This window comes from Sander lucioperca, chromosome 2 (genome assembly GCF_008315115.2).
Source record: "Sander lucioperca isolate FBNREF2018 chromosome 2, SLUC_FBN_1.2, whole genome shotgun sequence".
Lineage (NCBI taxonomy): Eukaryota > Metazoa > Chordata > Actinopteri > Perciformes > Percidae > Sander > Sander lucioperca.
The window spans coordinates 44,485,793-44,508,237 of NC_050174.1; the positions used below are offsets into that span (position 1 = coordinate 44,485,793).

The window sequence follows — 22,445 nt, forward strand, 5'->3', positions numbered from 1 at the left end:
ATTGTTAGAAATAACATGTAAATGCATAGATTTCTGCCAAATTAAGTAACAAAGACTCATTGCCTTTACTGTACGCAGACCTATCATGCTTTCTGCCATGTGTATAGCCCCACCCAAAGGACCATTCTGAGTCAGGAAAACCCCTGAATAGAGCACATCCTTTCTTTGGCTCCAGTGACAGAGCAGCCCCCTCAGCAGTGTGGGGCTGTGAACCCTTTTCCTTGTCTGGAGAGTCTCCTTTCCTGTTGCAGGTTGGTTTTGCCAAATAATCCAAAAGCATAAGGATGACTGATTACAGTGCAAGGGTAAGGATCAACTGCAAAATGTTGCCCTACAGTTACAGCAAGCACCTGAAAACAAGGCAAGGGGATACAGTACAAGCTAGCTGGTCATATTTCCTTGTATCCTGATTCATCATCTCTGTGACATGGCACTGTCATGGAGGAAACAGAGGAGGCCTTTGTGTGTCAGATTACAATGCACACACAGAAGAGACTACAAGCGTGACCTACATACTGGTTTGTATGATATGGTAAGCACAGCAGTGGTGTTCCTGTAAAAAACATCTAGGGCCCAGGCAGTGTGAATATAAATTCATAATAATACTACCGTATTTAGATTTAATGAGACTCATTCAATGAAATACTATACACCCACCTAAAGACTATAGTCTGCACAACAACTAATCTACATAAAAATGTATGGTATGCATAGATAATGTGCTAATGGCTGGAGAGGTTCATGGAAAGCTTATATAAAGCCCTGTACTAAGGCACAGAAGTCCGCAACGCCCAGTGAGAAAGCCTAATCGTCATGGCGACAACCACCTAGGATGTATCCCCCCCTCAGTTGTTAGAGACATGGCCGTGGCCCATGCAGAGAGAGCTGGTGTCACAGCCACATTCTCGCCTGGAATTCAGATTAACTATTAATAAGCCCATCAGCCATCATCCCGCAACCCTGCTTTACAGCAGACAATGCATGCACAAACACATACAGGCTTTTCTTTTCTCCAGGCATCCTGTGTCTGAGCCATGTCCTGTGTTTAAACCTTACATTTAGTCTTACATTATCTTAAGAATCAGCCATAAATCTGCAACATTCTCTGTCTCAGATGTGAGTCCGACAGGTTAAAAGCCTATTCAGACTGAAAGAAAGCACTTTACATAATATGGGCTATTAGAGGTTTGGTGTAATGCACATCCTGTGTGAAATAATTGTTAAGTTTTTTTTCTTGATTCTGAATCAGTTCTTCAAATCTGTGTACATTGGCACATCACCATCACACATGATAATTAGGATTATGTATCTGTGCAGTGCCCTGATAGATAAAGCCTACTATCAGGGCACTGCACATCTCTTCTTGGTTGCCTGCCTTGTTAATAATACTGTAGTCCTAGCCCTTCTGTTCACACACAAATATCACTGTCCCTTACAGTTTCTGTAAATATTAAGTTATTGCCTAGTGGTTTTAATGATGCAGCTTTTATTTAGAGTAGGCCTAAAGGGAACTAATATGTAGACTTTGCTGCTGTTGTGCTTAGCTGGAATGTAAAACTGTAGACTCGTTGACCTAAAGGCGCATGACTGAACATCACGGTTGTTGCCACGACAGTCGTGTCCAGTTCTGTTGTGACCGTTTCCGCTAGCGAACCTCTGCTAAACTGGACCATTGTATGCTGTTACGTTAGTCCGCCACGTGGACTGTGGCTTACTAGCAGTCAACTAAGAAGTCTTACTACTGATCAAATTAAAACAATTTACTTTGCTTGTCAAAATGAAATGTTTCACTGTCTTTTACAGACGCTAACGTGCGGCTATTACATGCAGAATTAAATCTGTTGTCAGTGTCGCTTTTCTTTTCCGCCATCATGAGGAAGTAGGCCAACGTCTTCAGATTAGACGTTAGTCACACGTTTGAGATGAATGTGATTGGCAGGCGGATTAGACCAATGGCGGATAAGCATTGAAACATTTGATTGGTTTAAAATTGTGTCTGTAGATGACGCTTTCGAAAATCAGCCAATACACTTTCGATCTTAGACGTAAAGGGCGGGTCTTGTTGTAGTATAAAATAGAGAGTTGAGCCGTCGTTCACACACATAAAGAAAGGCGATATCAGTCGTAGAAAGGTCCACCCCACCTCCACAAAGAAAAATGAGGGAAATTGTGCATCTCCAAGCTGGCCAGTGCGGAAACCAGATTGGTGCCAAGGTTAGTGAAACTGTATTTGTCATTTGAGATGAAAATTTAATGATTTTTATTCATAAACGCCGTGTTCTCTGCTTTAGGAGCCGGTGCTTTGTGCCAACAACGGTAACGGTAACGTCAACGTTACGTTACTCTTCCGACGAACCACGCCCTGGCAATATCAATGTGCCCTCTTTGTGAAAATTGCATTTTTAACGTTTTGATTTGAACGATTTCTCTTTTGGGATGTCTTTAGGGACGGAATGTGTCGACGTATAGACTAATAAAACAATTTAACAATTTTTTTTTTTTTTTGCATCTTTTTAAATGTATCGAAATAAAATGTAAAGCACAATGTAACATAATATCAAACCGCTACATGGCAATTGAAACACTGTAACGACGTTTACGTTGACGAACTAACCTTGGGATACTGTCGCCTTTGTTCGATTGGAATATTACTGCAATGCGAAAAAACGGAAGTGATAATTGTCCATTAAAACAAGCGCCTACTCTTGTAACGTAAAATGAATAGTATAATTGAATGTAAATAAAGATCATTTTCCAAGTTAACGTCAGATATAGTCATTTTGGAACGTTCCCTGCTCATTGAGGCCTAGCATTACTTGGCAATGCCTTTTGAACAGCGCCCGGCTTTTGCTTGAAGTAGGCGGTCTTGGCGGTTAGTGACGTAGCAGGATTTTTCAAATTTCATAACCCTGAGTCGCAGCCAATAGGGGATCAGGCCGCGCGCGCAAATGTTGCACGGCGGGAAATCAAGTAGTCTACAGCCTTCTACATTAAAAGGGACTGTTGAATAAACCAGTTATAAAAACATCATTGCACGTTTTTAAATTCTGTCATTTCTTGGTGCTAAAAAAACAATTTTTTTTTTTTTGTCTTGTAGTTTTGGGAGGTGATAAGTGATGAGCATGGAATTGACCCAACTGGTACATACCATGGTGACAGTGACCTGCAGCTGGACAGGATCAATGTTTACTACAATGAAGCCTCAGGTAAGTATTTTTGTACAGGATAAAGTACAGACTTTTCTTTGCCATGTATTTCCCTAACCCCTGACCTGCTTTTGTAGGTGGAAAATATGTGCCCCGTGCTGTGCTGGTTGATCTGGAGCCAGGCACCATGGACTCTGTGAGGTCCGGACCTTTCGGCCAGGTCTTCAGACCAGACAACTTTGTGTTCGGTAAATAAATTTTTTTTTTTTTGTGTGCGTGCATTTGTCCAGAGAATTTCAGCTACTCATTATGCACGTTTTTAATAATGCGTGAACCTTAATCTTGATTCTTGTTTTACAGGCCAGAGTGGTGCTGGCAACAACTGGGCTAAGGGTCACTACACAGAGGGTGCAGAGCTGGTAGACTCTGTCCTTGATGTGGTGAGGAAGGAGGCAGAGAGCTGCGACTGCCTTCAGGGCTTCCAGCTCACACACTCCCTGGGTGGTGGCACAGGCTCTGGTATGGGCACCCTGCTCATCAGCAAGATCCGTGAAGAGTACCCCGACCGCATCATGAACACCTTCAGCGTGGTGCCTTCCCCAAAAGTATCGGACACAGTTGTTGAGCCCTACAACGCCACACTATCGGTCCACCAGCTTGTAGAAAACACAGACGAGACCTACTGCATCGACAATGAGGCTCTGTATGACATCTGTTTCCGCACCCTTAAACTCACAACCCCCTCATACGGTGACCTCAACCACTTGGTTTCTGCCACCATGAGCGGTGTCACCACCTGCCTCAGGTTCCCCGGACAGCTCAACGCTGACCTGCGTAAGCTTGCAGTAAACATGGTGCCATTCCCCCGTCTGCACTTCTTCATGCCAGGCTTCGCTCCCCTCACAAGCCGAGGCAGCCAGCAGTACAGATCACTCACTGTGCCAGAGCTCACCCAGCAGATGTTCGACGCCAAGAACATGATGGCCGCCTGCGACCCGCGTCACGGCCGCTACCTGACAGTGGCTGCCATCTTCCGCGGCCGCATGTCCATGAAGGAGGTGGACGAGCAGATGCTGAACGTGCAGAACAAGAACAGCAGCTACTTTGTCGAATGGATCCCCAACAACGTCAAGACCGCCGTCTGCGACATTCCTCCCCGTGGCCTCAAGATGGCTGCCACTTTCATCGGCAACAGCACAGCCATCCAGGAGCTGTTCAAGCGCATCTCTGAGCAGTTCACTGCTATGTTCAGGCGCAAAGCTTTCCTCCACTGGTACACAGGTGAGGGTATGGATGAGATGGAGTTCACAGAGGCAGAGAGCAACATGAATGACCTTGTGTCTGAGTACCAGCAGTACCAGGATGCCACTGCTGAGGAGGAGGGAGAGTTTGAGGAGGAGGGTGAGGAGGAGCTGGCCTAAATGTGTCACTTCTACAAAGCTCTGCTGAAGTTGAATTGAAATAACGTTCCATGTCTATCCAGTTTTCAGTGTTCTGTCTGCTGTTCATGTTAATAAAATCTTATGCATTTTTGAACTATGCCTTCCTGGTTTTAATGACTTGGATAGATCTATATAGATAGTTGATGCTCTACACTGTACATAAAGTGTAGATGCATAACTGGTATTATGCCAGTACTATAAATCCAGGTAGACTCATGTCTTGTGCAATGCCTCTGAAATAACATTTTAATGGTTGTGTTAAATGCTCTGAGAAAGTGATTAAAATGACAATACAAATGTAGTTGGCATGTCTCAATTGGCTTTAATAAAGGTGAAATCAGAAAAGCTGTACATGCCAGATTGCTCTACAATTCTGAATATATGTGCACAGCTCACATAAAATGCAGATTAATCATAATACGAGATCATATAAATTCATAAACTATTGAACAAACATTGTTAGCTCAACTTTTGCCAGCATGAGACTATCAGAATGGCTTAATGCTCCTTACATCACAAGTTTGTACATGTACTATTACTAGGTATGCCAGCAGTGATTAAAAATTATACTAATGTGTATCAGTTACTGATAGAAGTTTCTGCAGAATTAAAAGATGTAGTGTAAAACTCCTCTTCCCGACATTTTCATATGGTTCACTCTTGGAGAGTTTTTGGTTGTGGACACTAGGTGGCAGTGTTGGCTAAGCTATTCTTTTCCACAAGAAGTAGGTGAGGATGCCTATGGCCAATGCCAGCAGTGTCCAACAGCACCCTTTCTTCACCTGGCCCTCCAAGCCCTGCTTCTCTCCAAAGCGTGATACAAAACCACTCTGTCAGAAAGAAATAAGTTGATGAAAGTCAGGACAATAAACTGTGATAATTGGATGTCCCGTTCAAATAATACAGCATTACTTGTGGAGCATCTTCCTTCCTCGATGCAGTAAGAGAGCATTCACGTATCATTTAGGAGAGAAGAAGTAAAGAAGCAGGTAGTCAAAATAATGTGGGTTTCTGTGGTTTAAATTGTTATTTTTTTAAGTTTTAATTCAGCATGTGGAAACCAGTTAAATAATATATAATGTCTTTGTTGTTTGCAGAAATTAAAGGAGTTTTTGTAGTATATCATGTGGAAGTATAGGTCAATTTTGATACAACTTGAGTTGCACAGAGGCCCAAAATTGACTGTGGCAGTTAGATTGTGGTCATTTGTACAATTAAAAATTTGTTTAAAAATATGCACTAAAACATTAAAGCACAATGTAAAGTGAAAAAAAAGGAGCCACAATGTAGCATTTCTTACTATATTTTGAAAGGACCCTATCTTAAAGCCTAGCTCTAGTTTTTATAAACTTTATTGTTTTGCTTAAATGGTGCATATTCCTAAATAAATGTATATTTTAATCAAATTACCACTACCTCACTGACACAGAAAAAAGGGGTAAGATAGTATCATCAAACTCTGGGCAAATAAAGAAGCTGCAATGTGTAGTCTGCGGTGTGCATTGTACTCTAGGGCGTAATTTCCAATGTCCCCCCCACTTTTCAAAATCCCGTTTGTGTCCCCCCCACTTTCAAATATGTTTATTTTATTTATACGTCCCTATTTTAAACAATAAAGAAAGTAAGACATCTTCTTATACATGGTTTAGTACTATTCTTTCTAGAAGAATTTATCATTATGATCAACTTCCCTAATGCTAAAGTCAATTTACTAATCACGAGAAGCACTGCACAACCTGTGAAAACAATAGTAGCGTGTCGTTTGAGAGTCTGGTGGAGTTCAGTCTATTCCAATTTCATTTCATTTATACTTTTTTTTTTTACTCCGTTGTTAGAACACACTACACACAGGCCTGAAATACACACACATGCTCAGGTCCTATACATGAACAAATGGAGAGATGTGCGTGCAACTGCGGTACAGGCCTTACTTAAGAGCACTTTGGCAGTGCCTAGGAGGTGAACTGGCACCTCTCCAGTTCACACTCCGGTCTGTACAGGGACTTGAACCAGCGACCCTTCAGTTCCCAACTCCCTACGGACTGAGCTACTGCCACCCCAAGCCAATTCTGAGTAAATTACTAAAGTGACATTACTTGAGTATTCCCTGCTTGGGCATGCAGACAATAAATAACAGATAGTCTGTGTCAAAACCAGGGCCATGGAGTTTAAAAAGAAGTGGGCTTTAACCAGGCTCTGATTAAAGACACTACCAAATTGCATTATGGGAAGAGTAGGATCCAGCTTTTTTGGAGCTTGGCCCATGCTAGGGACTAAAAGGATATCTCTGCCTCTGCTGCTTCAATTTAAACCATTCTTTTTCAAATCTGTCTCTCGCATGTCCTAGATATTTATTGAAGTGCAATATTAAATCACTGCAGTGCTGTCTTAAGGGAACTGGGTTTTCACAGTTTGACATGATGGAGCAAGGTGGCAGCGGTTTGAGTTAGTTAATCAAAAATCTATGAAGTAGCCTAGCCTATAATGACATTATGGTTGCATTATTAAAGTAGGTTCATGCTATATATAAAGTTAAGAGAATCAGCTTGTTTAAAGGGTAACTTTGGTATTTTTCAACCAGGACCCTATTTCCCCATGTTTTTGTGACCAAGTAACTGATTTTTGAAATTGGTCCGGCATTAAGCAAGACTGCTGCAGTCGGCAGTGGCAAAACAAGCTGCAATGTAACGTTAATGGGCAATTGGGCACCTCCAATTTACATCCACTGAAAGTGCTTGTTTTTACCACTGACATGCTCAGATTGTTATTCAAAGTGTCTGACAACATTATGGAAAGGAAGGATCCCTACAGCGGTTGACCCAAGAGTAAGATTCTTTTTGTTTAACATAAAAAGTTGTCATCTTGGCTGCCAATTTGTTAAATTCTCCCCAATTTCAAGTTGCATTCCTGCAGAAACATCTCCAATTGGGTAGTGTTTGGTTCAGAAGCCTTTATCTGCTATCAGTTTTTGACTGAATGTGCAGCTTCGTTCCATTACAATCCAACGTTAGCCTAGTGCTAAATATTAGGTAGCTGCATGCCAATGCGAGATAGCTGTAATATTGGCGGCCAATGCTGGTAATTTCTCCCCAATTTCAAGGTCAAATTACTGCTTGGACATGTCCGGTTGTGTAGTATTTGGTTTAGAAGCCTTTATTGGTGATTTTTCACAGTCCTGCTTTATAATCTGTTGCAGTAGCTCCAACTTCAACTGATGATACAACAGCGAGGCTGCGTAGGAGCTCAGATGCCAGGAACGCTCTGGCCAATCAGAGCAGACTGGGCTTTGTCGGGAAGGGGGGCTTAAAGAGACAGGCGCTCCTTTTTTAACATTAAAGCATGTAAACATGTTCTAGTACAAACACAAAATACCTAAGTAAAAACCATGAAAATGCTATATAATAGTTGCCCTTTAAGGAGGCTACGACACAGCCGACTCACAACAACGTGTTTTACAGCCTGAATATGAAAACTCTGGTTCTTTGGGAATTTTTGAGTCTCAGGGCCCTGACACACCAACCAGACGGGCCGACCGTCGGCAGAAAAGCCAGTCGGACTGATCAGTCGGTTCCGAGGTCCAAAAAATGCCTCAGAACACACTGAGGCAACGCCGACTTGAGCGTACGCTCTGCGCGTGCGCGAAACGTAATACGTTTCCTTAGCAGCAGGCGGCGCTGCTCTGTATTGTTTCCATTAACCGTCTGATTATTTCCCAGAACGTGGTTCTTTTTTCTCCGGAAATTCACAGCCAGACTGTCATGGCGGCTTGTTCAGAATACAATCTCATATTGTACTAAAATAGTTCACCGAAACGTGTTTCTGAAAACATTTTAAGCGAGAAATAGGCTGTGCAGTTTCTGAATCTGTCTTCATTTCAGATTGACAAAGGTCAGTTTAAAAGATTTTCGTCAGATTTTGAGCGGCTCATCCGCTCCCCATTTCCAGGTGAGTCCCGACTGCCCTGCCTCCCGACTGAACATGTCGGGTCGGCCCAAATGAAGGCCGACGGCTCCTCGGACGGCCGACGGCACAGGACACACCGAACAGACTCGAGTCACCGACCTCGCCAGACGGTCCGACGGCCGATTATCGGGCTGGTGCTTCTTCTCTCTCAAAGTCGGTAAATGTGCCAAATTCTGCTTTAAGTGTTCGGATAATTTCAGTTTGAAGAGAGTTTCCCGTCTTTTTGGTCTGGCACACAACTAAGGGGGTCAAAACCTAAATTGATGTGTGGCACAGAAAAAAGGGGTAAGGTTCAAACCGCGGGCTGTGAGTTTGACACGTGCTTTATAACAATCTGAGCATGTTAGTGTCAAAAACAGCACTTTTAGTAATCAGCAATCTCAGAAATTGACGTTTAGGCTACATTGCAGACTGGTTCACAGATGCCGCTAACAGCGTTCTTACTCAGTACTGGACCACTGTCAAATCATTTTGTTCGCATTGGTCACCAATGCATGGGTGGACCAATGCATGGGAAAATAGGGTCCAGGTTGAAAAATACCAAAATTGCCCTTTAATCTTACCCATCCTCCCTTGTCTCGTATCTCAGGGCAGATGACCCTCTCCACATAGGACCCCACACACTCCTTCAGCTGTGGTAGGACCTCCAGCATGCCCCTCTCATGGCAATGCAGAGCCATCTGGCCAGCCAGCACATACACCGATAGCACGGCGCTCCAGGCCAGGTCCCTGCGCCGCCCCCCAGGGACTGGTGGGAAGAAATGCTCGTCCAGGATGCTCATGAGCGCGGGGCAGGCCGTGTTCTCCGTCACGTCCTGGAAGACCCGAGGCCAGCGCCGGAAGAAGATGGGGAAGCGGGTGAGGAGCTCGTCTCCGGCGTAGCGCAGGGCCGTGGTGCAGGCTGTAGGGGCTGGACCCATGGCGCCATCTGCCCCCCCTGTGGTTACATAGTCTATGTAGTCATGGGCCATCAGAAAAGCCTCTCTCACCAGCGGGTCAGGACTGTTCAGGCCCAGTCGGGCCCCTGGCACCTCCGACTGACACATGGTCTTCTCCAATTGCCACTTCACTAATCACCAAGATGGATGGTCAGTAGGACACAGATAACAGCTCCAGTACCAAGCAGCAAAGCCATTCTCTAAGTCACATCAGTCTGTCATGGCGGTGTGGGGATGCTGTAAATGTGAAATTTAAAGAAATCACAGTGTAGAGAAGAGGGGAATAAACATCCACACTGCAGTGTCATTTTAAAATGAGGAAATAAAGTATTCATAACTCACCTCCTCTTTGCCATACACCATACACAGATAAAAAAGAATCAGCCAGCAGGTGAACGAGTGTTGGGGTCTCAGTGAAGTGTGTCTGTACGTGTTGCAGTCAGACTGGGTCACCCAGTCCCCTCGCCAGCTAAATATAGAGTCCTTGTTGGAAACTGACACTGATCTCCAACCTCATATATGCACAATCATGGCCGTCCTGACACACAGCCCCATTCCAACACAAGAGGCAAGGCAAGGCAGGGAAGCTTTATTTGTATAGCACATGTCAGCAACAAGGCATCTCAAAGTGCTTCACATAAAACACTGAAGAGCAGTTAAAAACAATTAAAAACATTTGTTAAAGAGAATATGAAAGCAGCTAAAATAGGATAAGACAGGTATTGGTACACTTCTGGGATTAAAGGACCCAAATGCAGGGAGAGGTAGGCAGGCAGGCAGGAGAAGGTTTGTTAGGTCTGATTTATTAGTCAAAACACAAAAATGAACAAAGGGAGTCCTGTATGAAGCAGCAGACAAAAAACGATTCCAAAACAAGAAAAGGCATCCAACAAAAAACCAAGGGAGTCAAAAACCAGGGAAATACAGGAGGGGTAGAAACAGACCAGAAGAGACACGGAGAAGCACACAAACTCACACAAACTGACGGCACAAGGACACAAAACAATCTGACAAGACACAAAGGGAAACACAGAGGCTAAATAAACTAGGAGACGAGCAAACCAGGAACAGGTGAGACAACAGGTGAAACACATCAGGGCGGGGCAGGACAATCAACCAAGGCGGGAAAACACAAAGTAAAGCTGGACATGACAAGACAGAAAACAGACTATCAAAATAAAACAGGAAACAGGAACAACAGACAGAAAACATGAAATCAACTAAACACAGAAACTTGACACAACACAACAGAGAACAGAGAACACAGGAATTAACCAAAAAACACACAATACACAGAACACAGTCAAGACAGGGTAAACACCATAAACAAGGGGATGACTAAACAGAAGTATACAGAATAAATATACAAACAGGAAAACATACAGAAATAATAATACAGGAAACTGAAATATACAAAACCAGGCAACAGAAATGTCCAAACCATAACAGGTATGAAACACAAGAAGAAAAGTTACAGTGCAGTGAAAGAAATGAACAATTAAAATGGCAGCATCAAAAAGAAAAGTCTTCAGCCCTTAAAGCTTTAGTGCGTAACTTTTTTATATTAATGAACGTCCGTTTCATTCAAGCCATTGCCCAATGAGTTGATACAAAGCTAATTAAGACTATCAGCTCCACACAACTCTCTCTGTATTTCTTAGTATCGCTATGTTCAGGGTGCAGGTTCAGGGTTCAGGCGACTTTCGCACGCAGAAATTCGAGTGAAGATAATTACCTCTTCTGAAGAGTTAATCTGTTTTCTTTAATCCTCGATGTCCTCCTTGGCTACTAGCAACTGCATGGGGAGGGGTGGCGGTGGTGCGCAATCACGGAAGGCTTGTATCATGTGGACGCGCCGACAGTTTTGTTGTCATTGCTTAGAATTCCTCATGGGGGAGACAGAAACTACGCACTATAGCTTTAATTTAGAAGAACTTAGATTTGCAGCGGACCGGCATTTTTCTGATGTTTTGGTTCCAGATATGTGGTGCACAAAAACTGAATGCTGCTTCTCCATGTTTAGTTCTGACTCTGGGGAGAGAAAGCAGACTGGTCCCAACGACCTGAGAGGTCTGGTTCATAATGTAGCAGCAGAAGATAAATAAACCATTCAGTGCTTTATAAACCAACGGTAGTATTTTGAAATCAATTCTTTGAGAGACAGGAAGCCAGTGTAAAGCCCTCAGATCTGGAGTGATGTGATCCGCATTCTTGGTCTCAATGAGGACTCGAGCAGGAAAAGTAGCACAAAGGAGGAACAAGGTAGCTTTAGAGAGAAGACACACCAGCCCGATAATCGGGCGTCGGGCCGTCTGGCGAGGTCCGTGACTCAAGTCTTTTTGGTGTGTCCAGTGCCGTCGGCTGTCCGAGGAGCCGTCGGCCTTCATTTGGGCCGACCCGACATGTTCAGTCGGAGACAGGGCAGTCGGGACTCACCCGGAAATGGGGAGCGGATGAGCCTCTCAAAATCTGATGAAAATCTTTTAAACTGACCTTTGTCAATCTGAAATGAAGACAGATTCAGCAACTGCATGGCCTATTTCTCACTTAAAATGTTTTCAGAAACACATTTCGGTGAACTATTTTAGTACAATATGAGATCGTATTCTGAACAAGCCGCCATGACAGTCTGGCTGTGAATTTCCGCAGAAAAAAGAACCACGTGACGCGTTCGTCCTATCAGCTGCCGGTTTTCATTTTCTGGGAAATAATCAGACTGTTAATGGAAACAATACAGAGCAGCGCCGCCTGCTGCTATGGAGACGTATTACGTTTCGCGCACGCGCAGAGCGTACGCTCAAGTCGGCGTCGCCTCAGTGTGTTCTGAGGCATTTTTTGGACCTCGGGGACCCGACTGATCAGTCCGGCTGGCTTTTCTGCCGACGGTCGGCCCGTCTGGTTGGTGTGTCAGGGCCCTTACATGAGCAAAACAATCAAATGCAATCAAATGATGTTGATCAGTTACAGCTTTAAGTGAGGTATTAACATCATGCACATGATGAATGCACAGGAATATGACACTAAACCCCTCTTTTCTGTTTCATTTAATTTATCGTGTTTGTATTTTAAGCATTTAGCCGATTCCATATTTCTAATCTAACCTTGCATTTGTGAGCTTTAAATGATAATTTTGTTGTCATAATACCCAATGAGCTTATTCTCTTGAATACTTTTTAGCACTGGGAGTCTTTCAAACAACTTGGCATACAAATTAGGTATTAAAGGATAAGCTCACCCATATTAAAAAAAAAAAGAAAAACGGAATTGTAAATTATTGCATACAGCTTTGTTTATTTTCCATGGTAATGCTTTTTTGGGATAGCCCAACAAGAGATGTGCAACAGTGACTAATGGTAAATAAGTCAAGGCATCATTTGATTTGTAAAAAAAACAACAACACATACTGCATGAAAGCATCATGCATTTACATAACACATTACATTAACACTAGTCTATATCCTTGACGTTCCACTTCCGGGATTGCTCGGGTGCCGCAGGCAATTCCACCGTCTTTTCGCCGATGTCCGTTACCTTCGCTTTCTTTATGGTGGAATTTTAAACTCCGGTGGATTTATGAGTACTATGGTTAACAGCTCCAAATCTGTGCATGGTAAATTAAGACAGCTGGCTAGACTATCTGTCCAATCTGAGTTTTCTCTCGCACGACTAAAACAACTTTTGAACGTACACAAGTTCCTTCCTGAGGCTATTTTGCAGCAGCTACGTGCGGAGCTTAGCATTGTGATTGGTTTAAAGAAATGCCAATAAACCAGAGTACGATTTTCTCCCATGCAGGAAGCAAATTACGAATCCCACTATGGCCACGCCAAGACCCACCCTACGAAGCAGCTCGATTGGTTGAGGTTAGGCATTTGACCTCAAGTGGTTAAGGTTAGGATAGCGATTGGTCAGGGGATAGGACCTGTACAAATGGGGTTACGTTACGTTGGATGCCTGGCCAATAAATGCTATTGAAGGCCGGATCTTGGCGTGGCCATAGTGGGATTCGTAATATCGCATCGAGGAATGCTGTGTGGACTAGCCAGACCCTCCTCGGCAGCGCTGTGGAGGAAACCGAGACTAACTAAGCGAAATCATTAACAGGACTAGAATAAATAATTTTATGTCTGGATAGATTAAAATTGCAATTAAGCGTGCTTTAACCATATTAGTTATAGTTTCTACTTATGGACTATGGATACAGCTCAATGGTACCATTGCACACAGAGGCTTATTATAAGCTTATACTATAATAGCGACAAAATAAATAAAGATTTGTGTATGTGCATGTATTAGTTGTGCAGCCTTAACACAAGTCAATTGGGGTTTTTTTTAGGCATGGACATTCGGTAATTCAGTTATTCCTGTATACAAATAGGCAATGGACTTATTAAAGCTTTAATATTTAATTAGAGCAATTATTGGGCTATGCTCATGTCTTTGTCGGCAGCTTCTTGTACAATGGTTGGATGTGCAGCATGGGGGGGGGGGGTGCACCAACCGCTCAGAGAAGGGGCTCAGAATGTTCGGCTTCCCTTCAGAAAGTGAGAGAAGGAAGAAATGGTTGAACAAAGTGAGGAGGAGCAAATTGACTATCAGATGCCAACAACAAGAAACTATGCGAGGTAGTGATGTGAGGATACTGTATTCAGTAACATTCAGAACATACCCTTCATGTAAAAACATAATATACGGTACAATTAACAACTATAAGATATGATCATATATCATATGTTCTTGGGGAGATGGCACAGGTTATTGGTCGTGCATTAATTAATCTCAAAATGAACAAATGTTACTCTGCAGGCACATTTTGAGGCAGATCAGTTTGAGAGATCAAACAAAGGAAAGAGTAGACTAAAAGCAGATGCCATACCTTCCATTCTTGCACATCGGCCCAAGGTGAAAAAAAAGGACTCCTGCACTAAGACACAACCTTGCTCCTGAGCATCTAGCTCCCTGTCCACCGTCTCCCTTTCCTCATTCCTCATCTCCCATCTGAATATGCAGGTTGTTCAGATCATTGGGGTTGAGTGTGGAGATTCCACTCATCTGCCACTCCTCAGAGTCTGGCTCCTCCTTTATCTGGATACCAGGGAAGAAGATGCAGATTTAGGGTCTCATACCAATTGGACTATTTATGTCCTCCCCCTGTGTGTACTGAACTCCACCTTTTGCTAAAGAATTCACTGTGACTGGGGCGGCCTCTACCTCTAATGTTGGCTGAGTCCTGCAGCGGCGTGGGTTTGAATCCGACCTGCTGCCCTTTACTGCGTGTCGTCCCCCATCTCTCTCCTCCTTTCCAGACTATCCACTTATCTTACTTATACAGTATATTAAAAGGGAAAAGCCCCCCAAAAAAATCTTTCACTATGACTGTCTGGAAGTCAGCTGCTGGGCCTGCCCCTGGGGCAACTGGAGCCCCTGGACCTACAGAGAAGTGGGACACATGTTAGTAATCTAGTAATCTATTACAGCATAGTCTATATCCACAATGTTTCACCTCCGGGATTGCTCTTTTGCCGCCGGGAATTCCGCCAGATGTCACTCTTTTCAGCCGGATGTCAGTCACCTTCCGCTTTCTTTGTGCTGTAATTCTAAACTCCAGTGGATTTATGAGGACTATGGTTAACTGCTCCTCAGATCTCTGCAGGGTAAATCCAGACAGCCAGCTAGACTATCTGTCCAATCTTAGTTTTCTCTCGCACGACTAAAACAACTTTTACATGCACACGTTCCACCATAACAATTTCCTTCCTGAGGCTATTTTGCAGCTGCACCATTGCTCCGTCCAGCGCTTAGCTCCGCCCAAGACGATTGTTATTGGTTTAAAGAAATGGCAATAAACCAGAGCACGTTTTCTTCCATACCAGAATGCTGTGTGGACTAGCCGGACCCTCCTCCGCAGCGCTGTGGAGGAAGGTCTGGCAAAATGGTTTTCAATGTCTCTCTTTTGGCTCACTCTTTAATACCCAGGGGGGTTTCTGCATGGTGCTCCCCATTTTACTTTAGCATGCTACTTGGCTGGTCCAGGGAGCATTATCAAGAGTGGAGCCATCAGCGCCAAGCATAACTGTATTTCCATTTGTTGCAATAAATGGTTAAATCTATGACGAGAGATCCTGACTGAATTGCACTTACTGGAGACCACATGGTCGTCACAAGCAGGTGCATGTGGTAAGCTGGCCAATATTGCAAAAAGGTACTTGGCTACACCTTCTCAACAGTGCCATGTGAGAGACTGTTCTCTTTGACAGGCAACATTCTGCAGAAGAAGAGGTCAGCTGTATCATCTGAAAATCTGAGCAACTGGTTGAAAGAAGACTAGACTGTATGATTGGTTGACAGGAGTCATGTTGCACAGATGCACACTGTTTGAAGGAATGGTTATTCTGTTCCCTCTGTCTCTTCACATTCATTATGGTATTCTATTTCTAAAATAGGCCTACTTATTGTTAGCCTGGGTAAACCCTGACAAACTTCCGGCAAATTTGAGATTTGCTCTGCAAGTCAGTCTGGCGAAGAGCCCATTCAAACCCATTTCCAATGTCCCCGAAATCGAGGCACCAATCACAACCGCTGAGGCGGGCTTTACACCAATCACAACCGTTGAGCCGGGCTTTACACCAATCACAACCGTTGAGCCGGGCTTTACGCGATGATGATAGCGCAGCGACAGCGAGCAGCTTGTTACATTCTTGTTGTTGTTTACATTCAACATGACGGCTACCGAAGAGCAGCGTCACCCGGATCGTTGGTCTGATTGGTTGGACTATCCAATGTGCCCAGAGGCATTTGAGCGGTGTCCGTTGGTGACGCCCCTTTGGAAATGAACTGTCAATGAACCTTTCCCAGACCCACTCTCAGTTACAACTGAGAAGGGTCTGGGGTCAACCAGGCTAACTTATTGTTGCATTCATTTGAAAAAGTATAGGTAAGCTATTTGTGACTTTGTAGCAGACATTACTTTTACCCCTTTCACAACGATGGCTCAATCAGGGTTATACCCATGTCGACTGTGTGTTTGAATGGGGTAACCCTCCTCGATCTACTCAGCTTTGCGACCCAGGTAGCGAGGTGGGTTTGATAAGGGTAGACTAGGTTGATTTCAATGTGAATTGCGCATGACCTGGGTCGCTAAGGGACTGTTCGTTATTTAATTAAGGGGCCACCGGAGGAGTTTTGTGGAAAACCAAAAAACTCTAAAAAGAGGTGACCCTCCCCTCGTAAGTAATAATTTTCCTATGACCCTCCAAAACGATTTGAAAAAAAGGAATGACCCTCCCCTCGCGTGCAAGCTTGCACTTACCAAAGAAGTACTGACACCATTTGATTTTTACAGCCATGAAGTACAGGCGTTAACCTCTGCATTCTCATCTTACACATCCCACTCCTCTGTTATGGTGTGGTGGCCATTTCAGTAGATTTACTCACTAACATTGTTGTGGAAACACAATAAGCATGGAAACTAAATGCACACTTCATGCATTACTGCATTACTTCAAATACTGGAAACCTATTGACTCCGCCGCCGTTCCGGAGCAGATCCGCAGTTGGTGGAAATTGGGGGTTACTCCTTCTCTCTAGCACCCATCTGGAGCCTGCAGTTATGTGTGGCTGCTGCGGTAGCACGAATCTCTTTTTTTTCTCTCTCAGTCTTTTAAAAAAAAAAAAAGAGTCGTGAAGCCAACAGCAAAGCGCAACTTTACTTTTAATGAAATCACCAAAGAAATGTTCTCCCCTCGCATTAAAAGGGTAAAAAAACGATACTAGAGTACTACAATACTAGTGCAGAGGAGGAGAATCACTCTGCACAAATCATCTGAGAAGTGTTTGATGGTTATTTATTTGTGCTTTAGAACGTAATCACTGCGAAACAATCATAAAATAAAACCTCAACAAAACATGAGTTCTGCTGGTATACAGCTGGACTGGAGTATGTAATGTTAGCTGTTCACTGAATATGACTTGTAAAACCCCGCCCATTTCTAGCACTTAAGGCAATTGTTATGCATTGTTCCTGGGTTGACCCAGGTGATCTCTGATGTCATGACCAGGGCCATACCCATGTTGACTGGCTTGGTTTGAATTTCCAAAAGGAGGGTCGAAGACATGGAGAAGGACTTTCGGTCGGCACCAAGGTGCTTCTGGAAAACCGTTCGCCACCTCAGGAGGGGGAAGCGGGGAACCATCCAAGCTGTGTACAGTAAAGATGGGACGCTGTTGACCTCGACTGAGGAGGTAATAGGGCGGTGGAAGGATGACTTTGAGGAACTCCTGAATCCGACTAATATGCCCTCTATATTAGAGCCAGACCTGGAGGATGATGGGGGATTGTTGTCAATTTCCCAGGCGGAAGTCACTGATGTAGTCAAACAACTCCACAGTGGCAAAGCCCCTGGGATTGATGAGATCCGTCCAGAAATGCTCAAGGCTCTGGGTGTGGAGGGGCTGTCTTGGTTGACACGCCTCTTCAACATTGCGTGGAAGTCTGGGACGGTGCCTAAGGAGTGGCAGACCGGGGTGGTGGTCCCCCTTTTCAAAAAGGGGGACCAGAGGGTGTGTGCCAATTACAGGGGTATCACACTTCTCAGCCTCCCCGGTAAAATCTACTCCAAGGTGCTGGAAAGGAGGGTTCGGCCAATAGTCGACCCTCAGATTGAAGAGGAACAATGTGGATTCCGTCCTGGTCGTGGAACAATGGACCAGATCTTTACTCTCGCAAGGATCCTGGAGGGAGCCTGGGAGTATGCCCAACCGGTCTACATGTGTTTCGTGGATTTGGAGAAGGCGTATGACCGGGTCCCCCGGGAGATACTGTGGGAGGTGCTGCGGGAATATGGGGTGAGGGGGTCTCTTCTCGGGTTCTCTCGAGTAAGTCGGACTCGTTTCAGGTGAGGGTTGGCCTCCACCAGGGCTGCGCTTTGTCACCAATCCTGTTTGTAATATTTATGGACAGGATATCGAGGCGTAGTCGGGGTGGAGAGGGGTTGCAGTTTGGTGGGCTGGGGATCTCATCGCTGCTTTTTGCAGATGATGTGGTCCTGATGGCATCATCGGCCTGTGACCTTCAGCACTCACTGGATCGGTTCGCAGCCGAGTGTGAAGCGGCTGGGATGAGGATCAGCACCTCTAAATCTGAGGCCATGGTTCTCAGCAGGAAACCGATGGAGTGCCTTCTCCAGGTAGGGAATGAGTCCTTACCCCAAGTGAAGGAGTTCAAATACCTTGGAGTCTTGTTCGCGAGTGGGGGGACAATGGAGCGGGAGATTGGTCGGAGAATCGGCGCAGCGGGTGCGGTATTACATTCAATTTGTCGCACCGTTGTGACGAAAAGAGAGCTGAGCCTGAAGGCAAAGCTCTCGATCTACCGGTCAGTTTTCGTTCCTACCCTCACCTATGGTCATGAAGGCTGGGTCATGACCGAAAGAACAAGATCCAGGGTACAAGCGGCCGAAATGGGTTTCCTCAGGAGGGTGGCTGGCGTCTCCCTTAGAGATAGGGTAAGAAGCTCAGTCATCCGTGAGGAGCTCGGAGTAGAGCCGCTGCTCCTTCGCGTCGAAAGGAGCCAGTTGAGGTGGTTTGGGCATCTGGTAAGGATGCCCCCTGGGCGCCTCCCTAGGGAGGTGTTCCAGGCACGTCCAGCTGGGAGGAGGCCTCGGAGAAGACCCAGGACTAGGTGGAGGGATTATATCTCCAACCTGGCCTGGGAACGCCTCGGGATCCCCCAGTCGGAGCTGGTTAATGTAGCTCGGGAAAGTGTGGGGTCCCCTGCTGGAGCTGCTCCCCCCGCGACCCGACACCGGATAAGCGGACGAAGATGGATGGATGGATGGATGGATGGATGGGTCGAACCCTGATCAGACAACTCTGGTAGGTGGTGTGAAAGTGTTAACAGTTGTGACTGATGGCAGCATTAATGTAGAGAACATAAGTTTCTGTGATACTAAATAATGGACGGAATCGTGAAATTAAGAATTTAAAAAAGCTATAAGACGGATTCCACCGTCTTGCAATACACTGGGGGAAACACTGCAGTCAACTAAAACAAATCAAAAGGGTGTATAATTAAAAACCAGGCAAAAGTCATTAAAACAATGATTAAAGTAATAAAAATCGAGTAAGGTTTTGTTTAAAATTCTGACTAAACAAAGCAGCAATGACCCTCTGCTCTGCAGGGACACAAAGACATGAGTTAGTGTTCACAGTTATTTAAATAGTAATAACATCAACCAGTCCTGACAAAATAGTTTACCTTGGCTGTATCAACGCTCCTAATCAGGGATCATAACAATATCAATAACTCTCGGCCCAAGCCGACTTCCACGTTGGACTTTAACAAGCTGTTCCTGACTGTGGCGTGCAAGCAAGCAGCACACGGAGACATCAGTCTGGAATACATTTTACGAGCTTAATGATATTTAAAGAAACAAACAATGATGCTATCACAACCTCACCAGAGCATGCTACATAGCCTACCTCACACAGGAGAAACAGGAAATCATGCAGAGCGAACGAACGGGGATAACTAACACCGGTCTTTATTTCTGAGGGACTGATCTGGAAAATCACCTTTTCTTTTTTTTTTTTTTTTACTAACTACCCCTTTTCAACTTTATTTGCATATTTTCACGAATAGCATGTGATACAAACAATTTTTTAACAATTCGGCATCGTACTTAAAAGATATATAATGAGGCATTCAATGAGCATTATAACCTTACATAATGACAAAATAAATGTAAGAAGCAGGTACTAAAATACACAGTGAGAAAAGAAGAAAGTAAAAAATTAAAAATTACAATACAAATAAAACGAATGGAAAGGCTATATAATCACATTTTATTGAAAAAATCTTGTAGTACATCAGCTATATAAATACTTTTCTTATTAGATCTGGAACCTCACGGCATTGGTTTATTGTGAGGGAAAGGGCATGACAGAGGTGGACTTAACCTGCCGGTTATACAAACAAACATTGTGATTGGGTCTATAGAATGTAGATATCGTTAATCTTATTAGTACCACTTTTTTCTTCTTACACACTGGACTATTATTTTGGCAATGGTGGCCTAAAACGTACTGAAGTGAGTTTGTGACCCGGAGGTTGCCGGTTCATTCCCTGGACCGACAAGATAAATCTGGGTGGCCACTTACCACCACTGAGGTACCCTTGAGCAAGGCCCTTAACCCTAACTGCTCCAATGGAGCTGTTCAGTGGCCAGTAGATCAGACTGTGGTTGTACTGGGCAGCTTCCAAAGTGTGAATGTGTAAATGGGATCAGAGCGTTCCTGCAAAAGAGAGAGTTCTTCTCAGAGAACCTAACCTGAATAAAAAAAAGTTTAAAAAAAATCCCATTCACATCAGGCAGAAATACAGGTATCTCAAATCTGAACTAACAAACTCTTGCATGGAGGCCTAAGGTGAGAAGGTATGTTGTTTTTCTTACTTGGCTAAATCAACCCTTAAAAAGTGCAGATCCAATTTCACCACATGGGAGCAGTAATGTATTACTAGAGACACACTAACTCTTATTTACCAGTGTGTGTGTGTGTGTGTGTGTGTGTGTGTGTGTGTGTGTGTGTGTGTGTGTGTGTGTGTGTGTGTGTGTGTGTGTGCGCGCGAGTGTGTCATGTATGTGTGTGGTTGGAGCTAGGGCAGGCTCACATGGAATGTCATAGCTCTCCCTTGGATTTTAACTCATAACTTGTAATCTTACCTCTCTATAAATTAAGAAATATATGTAAATGCAAACATGAAGAGCCATTCTAATTAGGTTCAAGCTAAAAGTATTTAAATTGTGGATACTGCCTGTGAGATCTGGATTTACACACGGCTAAATCTACATTGTCCTTTAAGTGTTTACTCTCCTTAATCGAACGCTCTGTGTATGGCATTTATGTACGTTGTTAGTAGCCTATACAGCGAAGACATGATCAAGTTGTACCATTAGCAGCTCTGTATTCTCCGGCCATCTGGCCATCATTCCATGCACATTGTGAATGTGCATGGGAGGGGAGATAAGTCTAACCATCCAGAAAGAACCCTAACCCAACCCCTGCAAACACACACACAAACACACACCTTCCGATCAGAGTTTGCGTGCGTGCGTGCGTGCGTGTGTGTGTAAAATGGCTACCTAGTTGTTCCTCTATTGCTGAGCCAGGGAGCAGGGGAAGTGACATGGTTGATAGAGGCTCCTATCAAGCCTCTCACATGTTAATCTGGCAACATCTGCAAGCAGGGGGAACTTCCTGTCTCCTTTTGATGTGTAGATGATTGTCCTAAAAGGGGAAGGTGCAAGATGAAAAGGAAACATGATGTAACTTACAGTTGCTTCCACAGTAGACTACTACACTCGGAGCTCTGAGGCTGTTGCTTAATGCTAAACGTCAGCATGTTAACATGGTGATATTTAGCAGGTATAATGGTCACCATGTTCACCAGCTTAGTTTTGCACGTCAGCACGCTAATGAGCACTAACCATAAAGTACAGCTGATGAGACGCATTTAGCCATAATCAAAAGTATTGGACAAATTACATTTTTTATCTGATAATGGAAAATTTTATGACAATCCCAAAATTGTTTAGACATTTCACTTAAATCCACAAATATAAACCTCATGGTGGCGCTAGAGGACAATTCAGGGGATCACCAAAGTCCATAGAAATAATCTTCTGGATAACATGAATGTCCGTACAGAACTGAAAAAATAAAATAAAATAATCCTTTTATAAGCAAAAATGCCCAAAATAGTCAGATTCAAGCCTCTCAATATGAATATGAGCATATTGGTTGGTTTTCTTTGTCTTCTACGTTAGCAAACTCAATATCTTTGGGTTTTGGAGGTGTTTGTATATGTTAACTTGGGTTTTATTATTTATTATAATAAAATCCATTATATTTATTATGATGGGTACTTAATTTTCTTTTACAATTAATCAATTATTTGA

The 22,445-nt window shown here is 43.9% G+C and overlaps 2 protein-coding genes and 1 long non-coding RNA gene across 3 annotated transcripts; 1 reads left to right on the forward strand and 2 right to left on the reverse strand.

The window, feature by feature from the left end:
* Nucleotides 1–1,948: 1,948 nt before the first annotated feature.
* tubb2b (tubulin, beta 2b) lies at nucleotides 1,949–4,682 on the forward strand. Its single transcript, XM_031300866.2, has 4 exons — nucleotides 1,949–2,214; nucleotides 3,098–3,206; nucleotides 3,284–3,394; nucleotides 3,507–4,682. The coding sequence occupies exons 1-4, from the start codon at nucleotides 2,158–2,160 to the stop codon at nucleotides 4,565–4,567; spliced, it is 1,338 nt and encodes a 445-aa protein (XP_031156726.1). The 5' UTR covers nucleotides 1,949–2,157; the 3' UTR covers nucleotides 4,568–4,682.
* A 214-nt stretch (nucleotides 4,683–4,896) lies between these two features.
* Nucleotides 4,897–9,970, reverse strand: bcl2l16 (BCL2 like 16). The gene is made up of 3 exons (XM_035998451.1): nucleotides 9,832–9,970; nucleotides 9,115–9,726; nucleotides 4,897–5,418 (listed from the first exon to the last, which is right to left on the reverse strand). Exons 2-3 carry the CDS (start codon nucleotides 9,595–9,597, stop codon nucleotides 5,290–5,292), a joined length of 612 nt encoding a protein of 203 aa, XP_035854344.1. The 5' UTR covers nucleotides 9,598–9,726; nucleotides 9,832–9,970; the 3' UTR covers nucleotides 4,897–5,289.
* A 4,037-nt stretch (nucleotides 9,971–14,007) lies between these two features.
* Nucleotides 14,008–21,770, reverse strand: LOC116050650. The gene is made up of 3 exons (XR_004105121.2): nucleotides 21,630–21,770; nucleotides 14,366–14,574; nucleotides 14,008–14,024 (listed from the first exon to the last, which is right to left on the reverse strand). It is a non-coding gene; the product is annotated as an uncharacterized LOC116050650 (long non-coding RNA).
* Between the last annotated feature and the right edge of the window lie 675 nt (nucleotides 21,771–22,445).